The following is a 12,423-nucleotide window of genomic DNA, read 5'->3' on the forward strand; positions in this document are numbered from 1 at the left end:
TTTATAAGCATTTGATCCGAACTGTACATATTGTTAAACCTGCCCCAGTGTGATTTCCTCTCCTGTTAATGCTACTTTCTTCTTTAATAGGCTCTGAATGAAAGTTGGGTAAATTTTGCAAGGTATAAAATATATTTTTTAATAAAGATAGTACTCAAGGAAGATTCTGTTCCTGTTTCAGTGCACAAATAGAACTAAATACATCAATTTTCATCATCAAATAATATGGTGGAATCTACTAAGTTGTGATTTTAAAATTTTTTATAAATAGATTGTCAGTCCAGTCTTTAAAGGTCAAGGGATAGGTAAAATCATGAAGTAGTATGAAGAAAGTTTGAAAATCAAAGTTATACATGCTCATAAAGTGTCAGATGTTCTACGAAGGCTAAAAAAAAGTTCCTTGTTATTTTCCCACTCTCTATTCCCCAGAGGCAACTAATTTTTATTCCTTCAGCTGTTTCTTCCATTTGTCTTAATAGCATGCTTTCTTTTTTCTTTCTGTGTTTCATTTTTAGGTAGTACTATAACTATTAACTTCTTACTTAGATGATGATAATACAGACCAAGTATCCCTCATCTGAAATGCCTGTGACCAGAAGTATTTCGTATTTGGGATTCTTTTTTGAATATTTGTATTATACTTTTATATCCCTAATCTGAAATTCAAAATGTTCCAATGAGCATTTCTTTTGAGCATCATGTTGGTGCTGAAAAAGTTTCAAATTTTGGAGCATTTCAAATTATGGATTGCAGATACTCAACCTATATACTCTGTCACCACAGACACACACACACACACACACATATACATACTTAGACACACACACGTACTTAGACACACACACTTTTCCTTGCCCCATCTTCTTTATTTAATTTTATCATAATTAGTGTCTTAGTCTGTATTCTGTTGTTATAACAAAGTACTTGTGAGTGGGTAATTTATAAAGGAAAGAGGTTTGTTTAGCTCATGGTTCTGGAGGCTGGGAAGTTCAAGTTTGGGTGGCCACACTGGTTGGCTTCTGGTGAGGGCCTCCTGCTGCATAATGGCATGGCAGAGAAGTGAAAGGAGAATTGAGTGTGTGCAAAAAGAAAGGAGAGGGGTAAAGGAGGCTGACTCACTTCATAACAACGCAGGCTCTCAAGAACGTATCCATTCCCATGAGAACTAATCCAGTCTCAGTAATTGATTTTAATAACCTAATCATCTCTTCAAGATACCACCTCCCAATACTGTCAAAACTCATGTTGAGCCCAAGTCTCAACATGAGTTTTGATGGGTACAAACCACAGCAGTTGGTTAGATCAATATTGAGTGTTTGCTTCATTCTAACCATGTAAATATTAACAACTGTGTTAGATCGTATACTGTGATTACATTTTCTTTCTATAGAATTTTTTGTTTTCCTTGGTGTTAGTAATTGTCCCCTTTTTCATTCGCTTTGTTTTCTGCATTCCTTTCACTGACTTATCTCCTAAATCTCCAGTAAAGATACAAATTTCCTTTCAATTTGTTCAAGTATTCTCAGTTTTTTTCTTTTTGGACACACGTCTTACCAGCATCTGACCAGCTCCAGTGTGACCTCTAGGTCCATCCCACTGCTGTCTTCTGGGATCTCCCTTCATCATCTGCTGGGGGATTCCCTTCACCTCATCTCTGTGTCATTTTTCTGTTTCCATTGGCCCATGTTGGTCTTAGTTTATGCCCCTGTTTTGATGGAGCACCTTCTTGAATTGCTTCCTGAGAAAGAGAAGTTTGGAAAACAAGTTTCTGTAACTGTTGCATGTCTTTCATTTGGATTAATAGTGTCACTAGGTATAGAACTGTAGGTTGGTCTTCGCTGTACCTTAGCATTTTGATAGCTTTGCTCCATTATCTTCTAGCTTCCGGTGTTACTATGAGAATCTGATGTCGACTTGAGTCCTGATCTTTTGTTTCTGACTTGTTTTTGTTTTCCCTCTCCTCTGGAAGCATGTGGGATCTTCTCTGCATTCCCAGTGTACTAAAATTTTATGATGATATGTGCCCTGAGGTGGATTTTTTATTTTTAAATTTTTTTTAAAAAAACCAACTTGCCAGACACTTATAAGCCATTTCAATCTGGAAACTCATGTCCTTTGTTGCTGAATTTTTAAAAATTATATATTTCATAATTTCTTCCTTTTTTCTCTGTACTTTTTTTCTTAAACTTCTATTATTATTATTATTTGAGATAGCATCTTACTCTATCACCCAAACTATAGTGCAGTGGCATGATCATGGCTTACTGCAACTTTGACCTTCCAGGCTCAGGTGATCCTCCTACCTCAGACTCTTGATTAACTGGGACTGCAGGCATGGACCACCCCTCCCAGCTAATTTTTGTCTTTTTTGTAGGGATGGGATTTTGCCATGCTGACCAGGCTGGTCTCGAACTCCCAGAGTCAAGCAGTCTGCCCGCCTCAGCGTCCCAAAGTGCTGGGATTACAGGCATGAACTACCATGCCCAGGCCGTTACTCAGATTTTTTATTTCCTCTATTAATCCACTGATTCCTACTTTTTCTCTCCTATTTTTTTTTTTATTCTTTATATCCCTTTTTTTTTTTCCTGGAATATTTCCTCAGTTGTGTCTTCCAACCTTGAGTTTTCTACTTCTGCTATCACATTTTGCTATTATTCATGTTGGTGGACCCAATATTTTTTTCTCTTCCATGTTGTAAAGGAATGGGGCACCAAAGAGCTTCTTGGAAATTTGTGGGTAGAGCTTGTCGACTGGTGGGCTTCAATGTAGGGTGGTCTTCCTGGACCGTTTTGTTGGAGGAGAGAGTATCCCTGACTCTCAGAATCTTTAGGTCTTCTCTGTTGAGCTTTGGAAACTTCCATCTCCTGCCTGGCAGGTGTAAACCTGCCTGCCTGATTCTGGCATGCAGAGTGAGAAAAGGGGTCCCGGGGGTGTCACTGCTCCCTCTGCAGGCTTTCTTGAGCCTGCCTGTTTCGTGATCCTCACTCAGCTCAGCTGCGTTTGGTGTCCCCCAGCTCAGCTTCTTTGGTTCATTCTCTCCGGAGAGTGAACTTGGGTGTTGGGATGGGCATCATTGGCTCTGTGGTTTAGGGAGGGGATCTGATGAATTTCTGAACGGGCTTCACAAAGAAGAGAACCTTCCTGTCTTCATTTCCCCTTCACTTCCACTTGCAGAGGTACCTGTATCTCCTCATTCTGGAGCCAGCACAAATCACATGCTTCTGGGTCTCCCTGACTGTTGGCTTAGGTTTCAGCTTTCTCTGATCTATTAAGTCAGTTTTCACACATATCTAGTGTATTTTGGCTTCCAAATTTTGTTGTTTTTGCCTTTTCTCCCCTATAGGGCTTATACTTTCTTTTATAAATCCTTTGCTATTATTTTAATGGAGATTCAGGGGAGCTAAGTGAATATTCAGTCTGCCAGCTTTAAATGAGACAGTTGTCTGTGATACTTCCTACTTAGCTCATTTCATTGACTGTTTCTCCCTTTGCATTTCCCAAGTTTCAGCATATTCTCCCTCTGAAAACTGTCTCCCAGAACATACTCTCTGCCTTTTTGGAACCAAACTCAGGTTTAGCTGCTTGCCCCTCAAAAAGCCAAACACATGCGAAGCGAAGTTTGATTTATGCGAGTGACGACAGCTTGGGAGATGGCCAGACTCAAGTCCCAAAAAGCCATCTCAAATTTTCAGGCTGGCTAAAAGGGTTTTAAGGTGAAAGGCGGCATGAAAACTATGCACAGGAGTGGTGTGGGATGCTGGTGTGTTAGTTGTTTTCTGATGACTATCTTGAGTAATTTGGAGGTCTGGTTGGTTTCCTCTTGGCAGAGGTTAGGTTATGGATTAACTACGTACCAATTTCTTCTCGGAAGGGAGAAAATTGCACCACCACCTCTGCTTTATGCCTGGATTGTTTCAAGATTACCCTTTGGAATTCTCAAGCAGAGCAGGTAGTTAGATACATATATAAAACAAGAAACAAAGGGAGGGAGGAGTTACTTTTAGAGTAAGCTAGCACACTGGCTGTACCAGTTACATTTTCATCTTTCATACTTAATGTTTGTGCACCTCAATTTTCTCACATGTGAATATGATGATATTCCACATTCCTTTCTGTTTCCTAAAGATAGTAACTCAAATCCACTTTTAAAAAGGCTTCTGGGCCAGGCGCGGTGGCTCAAGCCTGTAATCCCAGCACTTTGGGAGGCCGAGACGGGCGGATCACGAGGTCAGGAGATCGAGACCATCCTGGCTAACATGGTGAAACCCCGTCTCTACTAAAAATACAAAAAATTAGCCGGGCGAGGTGGCGGGCGCCTGTAGTCCCAGCTACTCGGGAGGCTGAGGCAGGAGAATGGCGGGAACCCGGGATGGGGAGCTTGTAGTGAGCCGAGATCGCGCCACTGAACTCCAGCCTGGGCGACAGAGCGAGACTCCGTCTCAAAAAAAAAAAAAAGGCTTCTGAATGGTTATTGTATATGTAGCAATCTCCATATTTATATTTTGACTGATTCTTGCTGGAACTTATTTACAGTAAAAACAACAGATCTGTGTCTTGGTTTGAAATGCAGGAAATGGTCAACAAGAGGCTCAGAGTCTCATGAGCTTAATGAAGGAGGAGATGAAAAGAAAAAGCGAGATTCTCGGAAAAGTAGTGGCTTTCTCAACTTAATCAAATCCCGGTCCAAATCTGAGCGGCCACCAACGATCTTGATGACAGAAGAACCCTCCTCACCAAAAGGGGCAGTCAAAAGTCCACCTGTGGACTGTCCCAGGAAGGACACAAAGGCCACCGAGCACAATGGCAATTCTGAACGGATAGAGGAGATAAAAACACCTGACTCCTTTGAAGAGAGTCAAGGGGAAGAAATAGGGAAGGTGGAACGGAGTGACAGCAAGAGCAGCCCACAGGGCGGGCGGAGGTATGGGGTCCAGGTGATGGGCAGTGGTCTGCTGGCAGAGATGAAAGCCAAGCAAGAGAAGAGAGCTGCGTGTGCACAGAAGGTAAGGGTGGGCCTCTTTTTAATTAATTCATTTATTTGATATATAATAGATGCACATATTTTCATGGTGCATGTGATATTTTTATGTATGTCCATCACCTTAAACATTTAACTTTCCTTTATGCTGGGAATATTCAAATTACTCTCTTCTAGCTATTTTGAAATAGATAATAGATGATTGTTAACTAGAGCTACCCCACTGACCTGTCCAATACTAGATCTTGTTTCTTTTATCAGCTGTGTTTTTGTACCCATTTTGTACCTCTTTTCATCTCCCCCCATGCCCCCACACTTGCTGCCCTCTGGTAGCCCCCAATCTACTCCTTGTCTTCGTGAGATAAGTGGGGGTTCGTTTTTGACTTGATTGTCCTTGTTTGTGTTTTTGCCCTCACTTGGTTTATTTGGGTGAGAAAATAAAAATAGCCTGTTGGTTAAATAGAAATCCAAAACCATAACTTACTGCTAAAGAACCTGCAGCACAGACCTTAAGGAAATGGCCACGTTTTCACTTTGGCCTGAGGGTCACACTCTTGTGGAGTGCCGGCATTCTAAGGTAGGCTTTGAAGACCCCAGTCTTTTCCCACCTGCCCAGGGGACTCCTGTGCATGTCGTGGAAGCATGTCAGAGATGTTCCCGGGTCGGCGGAAATGCCCATGTCTGGGGCAAAAGACAGTCAGCTGAATCCAAATAGAAGATTGAGGGTAATATTGAAGATAGGTGAACTACCAGAGGGAAATAAAAACACTGAAACTAGATTATATATAAAAATGGAAACTATTTTCTAACTTATTCCCTTTTCAAACCTAAAAATTACTCTCTTTTCAAACCTGAGAATGCCTTGCTATATTCCAGATTTAAAAGACAAAAGAAATAACAGTCAAGGTATTCTATTAGAATTAATTGAATATTTGACCATTGATATATATATCATCTGTTGCTACAAAGAAAAACTTCATAGTTTAAAATTTGCTGAGTTCCCCCAAAATCTGACTTAAAACATTATTTATTCTTCGAACCTCCTTTTAAAGTGTAAGGAGTCTTTTTCACTTTCCTTTTTACCTCTGTTTTCTCCTGTCACTGCATGAAGGATTGTATCCGTGTGATAAAATGAACATACCCATGTGTAAGTCAGGTTATGGCTTCCGTGCATTATCTTGAGCTCCATTATTTTTACACAACTGGTTCTCCAAAGAAAGGATATCACCTGTCTGTTTTATTTGAAGTACCACGATAAAACAGTTCATCCCGGTGAGCCCTTGACTTTCAGAAAGTAAACAATTAACTACATGGCAGGTGTAAGGAGCTCTTTTATATGGCTTCTAAACAACCAATGTTTAAAAATTAAACTCCACTTCCCACCTGATCTTACAACTATTCACCAAAGTTCTCCCACCAACATCAACATTATTTAGCAATTCTCTAATTATAGATCCCTCCTAACTCACTGAGAAACCCTTAGAGTTGGGAGAGACCACATAACTATATCCTGCTCACTCAACAAAGGAGGCATGGTATGACCCTCGCTGGTCAGAATTTTGGATAATACTACAACCATGTCATTAGTGAGTCAGATGCCAAAGGAAATGTTAAAATTTTAATGCATGTTGTGAATTTCTTTATAACAGTGAATGTGCGGTTTTCATTAATATGCTGTTTGTTTTTCATGATTAACAGTTTCTTTTTGGTGTAAAGATGACATGTGCTAGAGTGTTTTATTCATGTACTTTGGATTTGATATCTAAATCAGCTTAAAGTGACAAAATCTTTATGGTTTTATATTTGTTTAGGGTTTACACAGTATTAATGATCTCTTAGCGCCATCTAGTGTCAGTTTAAAACCACCATCGTTAAAAATTACTGCTATTTAAAATTCAGTCACGGGTCTTCTGTCAAAATCATTAAATAATACAGTTTTTCAAAAATTAGCTTTAGAACATTTTTTTCCCTAAAGTACCATGACTGTATTCTTTATAAAAGTAGCAACAATTAGCATCAATGATCAGCATCAATGATTAGCATCAATTTTTTATATATATAAAAAATACTTGGTGTTCTTTTTCTATATACATATGAAGATATGACACTTCACTTATTGAAAAAAGAGAGAAACAAGCAGTGAATACTTCAAGTTCATGTATTTTCCTCTGGGGCCTCCAAGACATCTGTCTACACACAAAGGCCATGGGCATTATATTATTTTATCCTTATTCCCCACAGTCAGTTTGGGATTTATAAATAACTTTAAAAATATGGGAGGGAAAAGAAAACAACTCCCAGGATTGTTTTAGAGATGCAGGCAAATGAGGTGCCCCGGGTACAGAGTTTAAGGAGGTCCTCACTTTCAGGTGCCTGCCCTGCACTTGGAGGAACCTGAAAGGGAAGGATGTGGAAGGGGACTTCATGGATGGTCCCCAGCCTTGTCCTCCAGGCACTTGTCCTAGGCACAGAGGGCTGGCATGGGGCTTCCTTTTTAGAAGATCACTTTTCCATAGTGATGCCAAATAATGTGCCTATTTTAGCTGCAGTGCTTGTATACACATTTCCTCCTGGAAACCTGTTCAGCACCTTGCAGTCATGACAGTGGAACTTTTGTCATCTTCCTGAGAAATTCCTCAGCCTTCCTGCCCCTTGGGTGCTTCCTTCTGATAGAGCCGGCTCTCCTAGGGAGTGTGTGACTGGAGTAGATTGATGATTTCAGGGAGTGAAGCTTTTCTCACCTGCATTTCAAATAATCCTTCCTGTATCATCAAACACAGTTTAAAGTTAGGAATTGGCTGCAGAGCTTTTGAGGTTTGTCAGAAGCATGAGATGAGCAGGAACCAGTAGTCTGAAGGTCAGACTGCCTTGGGAATCATCATGCCTCCTGGTCTACTGGTCTGCCTTGTTTTTGCCTGTTCTAGATAAGAGGTAGATGTAGACCATCTTTGTCAATATAATTCTTAGATATTATGACGTAAACACCAGACTTTGCTTTCTATATGTTTTTTGGTATCTAAATGGGTCAGTCTAGTGTAGACTTTCTAAGCTTTCCACTCCTACCCCGAGACAGTGGCGTTTTACTTTCCCCATCATCACCATCTTCACCATCACTAATTCCTCCCACCTGCAGATTTTTTAAAAATTTGTTCAGTCCTGTTCATCTGTATTTGTCTCCTAAATAATAGATCTGTGTCCTGTGGTTCTGCCTCAAAGCAAGGAAGACCTTGCCTGTTTCAGGACCCCTTTCATCTATATTATCATTGAGGTTGGAAAGGTTTCTGCTGCTTTGAAAATTATATATATGTATTTTTTTTTAATAGATAAGGTCTTGCTCTGTCACCTAGGCTGGAGTGCACTAGCACGATTATAGTTGACTGCAGCTTCAAACTCCTGGGGTTGGTCAGGTGATCCTCCCGCCTCAGCCTCCTGAGTAGCTGGGACTTCAGATGCATGCCATCATGCCTGGCTAATTCTGTTTTTTGCAGAGATGGAGGGTGGGGGGCGGGCGGTCTCACTCTGTTGCCTAGGCTGGTCTCAAACGTGTGACCTCAAGCAATTCTCCCATCGTCCTGAGATAGATTACAGGCATGAGCCACTGCACTCAGCCAAAACTAGATTTTTAGAAACCAAACCTAGAGCAGATTCTGTAAATTTCTAGCGTATAAGGGCCCTCATCACATAAAGCATCAGGGGCTGCAGAGCCTGCATAGATGTTCAACAAGGAAAACAGTAAAGGTCACCGAGCCCACTGACTTTCCCTGGCCCCGTGCACTTCTCTCCTGTGAGGAGCCTTCCGAGGAACCAAACTGGCCGCACTTTGGACCCCACGGCTCTGACCGTAAACACAGAATAGAATGTGTTTCTCACAGCTTTGTCCCTGTAGGAGAGCCTATGGAGGCAGGTCAGGCATAGTCACCGTAAGAGCAGCTGAGTTAAAGAGCCCTTCTTTGCTGTCATTTATTACCTGCATTGTTTTTTGACTTTTGCATTAAATAAATGTGCACTTTTTTGAGGGATGGTGCTTAAATTTTTCAGAAGCTTGGGAATGATGCTGTATCCCAGGATTCTTCCAGCCCAGCCTTGAGCAGCGTAGAACGGTTGGATGGAGGTGGGGCAGGTAAGTCAGGCCATTGCCATCATCCCTTAGGAAAAATGCTTACCTTCTGATTGCAGGAGTCACGTGTGATTGACAGAAGAAAAATTTAAATGGGGAGGCAAGAACCGATCTCTTTGTTGTGTGTTCTCAGCTATCACCTGAAAGACCACATCCCTTACCTACCTTCCCCTGGGGTGCATCCTGCCCCACTGTAGCATTGTGCCTGGACAGGGCACTTTTTGATTTCTCAAAGGGAGGAATTTCTGACCTTTTTTTCACTGCAAACTCCTCAACTTTGAGCATTTTGGCAAAGTTAGGGGTGGGGGCAGCGTACAGGATCATGGCTGATGTATTTAAGAATAAGCCATGCATGATATACGGAAGATGGGTGGCTGTCTTATTTGGTATGAAAATATGCTTCCCTTGCAGCTTGAATATGCATGAAATCCAATATCACTTGTCCCTCTGACATTTTAGGTATAATAAAATAAGAAAATACCTTAGATGAAAACTGGAGAGTAATGTGTTAACTGTGTGATAGAATCCTCATTTTGCTATTTGAGATTCTTATGCATAGCTACCGTATCTTGGTGCAGTAAGAGTTGGATGATAAATCACATTTTATGGGCTTATTTTTACCAGTTGTCTTGTTAAATTAAGGCAGCAGTATGGATGGAGGTGGGGGATGAGATGACATTTCTGGAGCTGTTCTCACTAAACGTGAGATTGCAGCCATCAGCATCCTCCTCCTCTCTTAGAACCTGCAGCCAGAGCCCTAACCGCCTGTTGTCCAGAACCAAGGCACTTACATTTGGTCATACCTGTACCTTGTGCCAGATCTGAGAAAGACCTGAACACTTCAAATGCCTGAAGAACCACTGTTTTCCTTGTATGTGATGACAGCACTGTATACTATTAAATGTAAAAGCTTGTCAACCCTGGAATAGTCAGGGGTGATCAGAAAAGAACCGAAAAGTTTATTGCTTTTCTACAAAGAACATTACTCTTCCTCCAGCATGTTTTGATTTTAAAAACATGCTAGAACAGCATATTCTTAAAATATTCTGAAAACATCCATGATGAGAAACAATGGTAAATGATTATAGCAGTTTGTACCAGACTTCTAGTTTCAAGTTACTGGCTTATTTGACCTTTGATTAATTTTAAAGTGGCCTTTTTCGTCTTAGTGCCTAAACTGCACCCAGGTCTTCCAGAGAACCGCTTTGGTTTGGGAACACCAGAAAAGAATACCAAAGCAGAACCCAAAGTGGAAGCAGGTTCCAGGTCTCGGAGCTCATCCAGCACACCTACAAGCCCGAAGCCCCTCCTGCAGTCCCCCAAACCCAGCCTGGCAGCACGGCCCGTCATCCCGCAGAAACCAAGAACCGCCTCACGGCCTGGTAAGAGTTTTGCAGTTAGAGAGTTGCATTGTGACCAGGTAGCTTCCCAGAGCCAGCTGGGTCAGATGCTGCAGGTGGTTTCAGGGGCAGCTGGTGAGCAAGGTACAGCGGCTTCTGCAGGAGGAGATCACAAGAAACCTGTGCAAAGCTGTGAAAGTGATGAGAGCTGAGGGATTCCTTTATTCAATGCTGAGCCCCACCATGTGTCAGAGTTGGGGACTCTGAAACTGTCCTTGCTTTCAGGGGTACAGGTTGGTTGGTAGGCAAGACAGGGACATCCGTCTTTTGTCATGTTGACCCATCTGCAGTGCTTGGCTTGGCTTTCTGATACTTGTCTCCAGGGTGTTCAGACACTTTGAAAAGCAGCAGTGTAAGGATGAAGGCTACAAATGGGGAAAGCACAAGCTCTTCAGTTTTTATGCCATATTCTATGATGTATCAAGGGTTTAGAACAAGACTTGGCAAACAGTGGGCCTGTTTTTATAAATAGTTTTCCTGGACACAGCCATACGATTTGTACTGGTGTCATCTGGGGCTGTGGCTGTGCTACAGTCGCGGAGTGGTATGCTTGCAACAGGGCCATATGGCCTGCAAAATGTAAAATCATTACTCTTAGGCCCTTTACGAAAACGTTTGCTGAATATTAGTTTAGAGAACCTAATGATAGACGAAACTTAAAAATATTAGAAATGGGTTGGTCTTCACCTTAGTCTCTCCTGCACAAAAGAAGTCCTGGTGTGGTGGTGCACACCTGTAGTCCCTGTTACTTGGGAGGCTGAGGTGGGAGGATCATTTGAGCCTAGGAGTTTAGGCTGTCATCACACTGTGACCACACCACTGTACTCCAGCCCGAGTGACAAGACCCTATCTCTTAAACACACACACACACATACATACACACACGGTTTTTTGCTTTTTTTATTCTTAATTTAACTTTCCATTGTAAGAATTTTCAAACATACACAAAAGTAGGATGGGTAATATAACAAAAGTTACATCAATTCTTCACCTCTTCCCCTTGTTCTCCCACAAAAATTAGTCAAACAAGGATAAAAATAACATAGTCAGATCATCATCATGGCTAATCTTTGAGCACTTAACTGTGTCCTTGGCACTGTTGTAAGTGCTTTATGATGAACTCTCAATAGCCTCATCACTGCTCCATTTTACAGATAAGGAATTTGAGGCATAGAGATACTGAGTTTGTCAAGTCACGCAGCTGGTGTGTCTGTGTAGCCGCCAGATGTTCTGACTCCACCAACTGTCTTGGTAACTGTGTGTCTATTGACCTCTCCCCCATGGACATGCATATTGTAAAGTAGGATGCTCAGATCATCCTAATAATTTATCAATGTGCAGATGATTTGGGTAGAATGAGCAAAAAGGTAGAATCCTGTGTGTCCAAACTTCTTCCACTTATGGTTCTTTCCCATGTTCCTTCATGTATTTTTTTCATTTCCCGGGTGGCCAGCCTGGGTGATACTCCCTGGTCTTCATAGCCCATTGGTCCCTTGAAAAAACCAGTAAACCGTCTCCAAAGAGAAGCCACAAAGAAAGGGTTGTACTGGATTTACCTCAAGGAACTAAGCCTTGAAACAAACCCCTTAGTACTTCCTAAGTCTACTCAAACTTTTTCCCAAACCAAAGTTCTTTATGATGGGGAACACAAAAAATTTCTTGGTACACACACAATGTCTTCATGTAGAAGGAGTGGAGAGAATGGAGGCAGAGAAAATGGAAAAATGTTTTAATAGAAAGCAAAGCAAATAAGTTCTCCAAAGGAGGCTTGCTCCTAGCATTGTCATCAGCTAGGTGTGTCTCTAGTCTACAATAAAGAAACAGTTCTTATAAAATGAATCTAGTTTGTAGAGTAACCTAGTTTGTAGAGTACAGTAGGCCCCTCTTTTTTTTTTTTTGTTTTTTTGTTTTTTTGTTTTTTTTTTTTT

At 41.4% G+C, this 12,423-nt stretch overlaps 1 protein-coding gene across 2 annotated transcripts in view; it reads left to right on the plus strand.

The window, feature by feature from the left end:
* The window catches only part of LRRC16A (leucine rich repeat containing 16A), a 346,863-nt gene that overhangs the window by 321,211 nt on the left and 13,229 nt on the right, over nt 1–12,423 (plus strand). Inside the window, exons 33-35 of one of the 2 annotated variants that reach the window (XM_011962810.1) lie at nt 4,571–5,003; nt 9,017–9,098; nt 10,265–10,477. In XM_011962810.1, coding sequence (XP_011818200.1) covers nt 4,571–5,003; nt 9,017–9,098; nt 10,265–10,477 — 728 coding nt within the window. The remainder of the gene's footprint in view (nt 1–4,570; nt 5,004–9,016; nt 9,099–10,264; nt 10,478–12,423) is intronic. The other variant, XM_011962811.1, reaches the window with a different exon arrangement.

Source organism: Colobus angolensis, unplaced genomic scaffold (genome assembly GCF_000951035.1).
Source record: "Colobus angolensis palliatus isolate OR3802 unplaced genomic scaffold, Cang.pa_1.0 Scaffold6, whole genome shotgun sequence".
In the NCBI taxonomy this organism is placed as follows: domain Eukaryota; kingdom Metazoa; phylum Chordata; class Mammalia; order Primates; family Cercopithecidae; genus Colobus; species Colobus angolensis.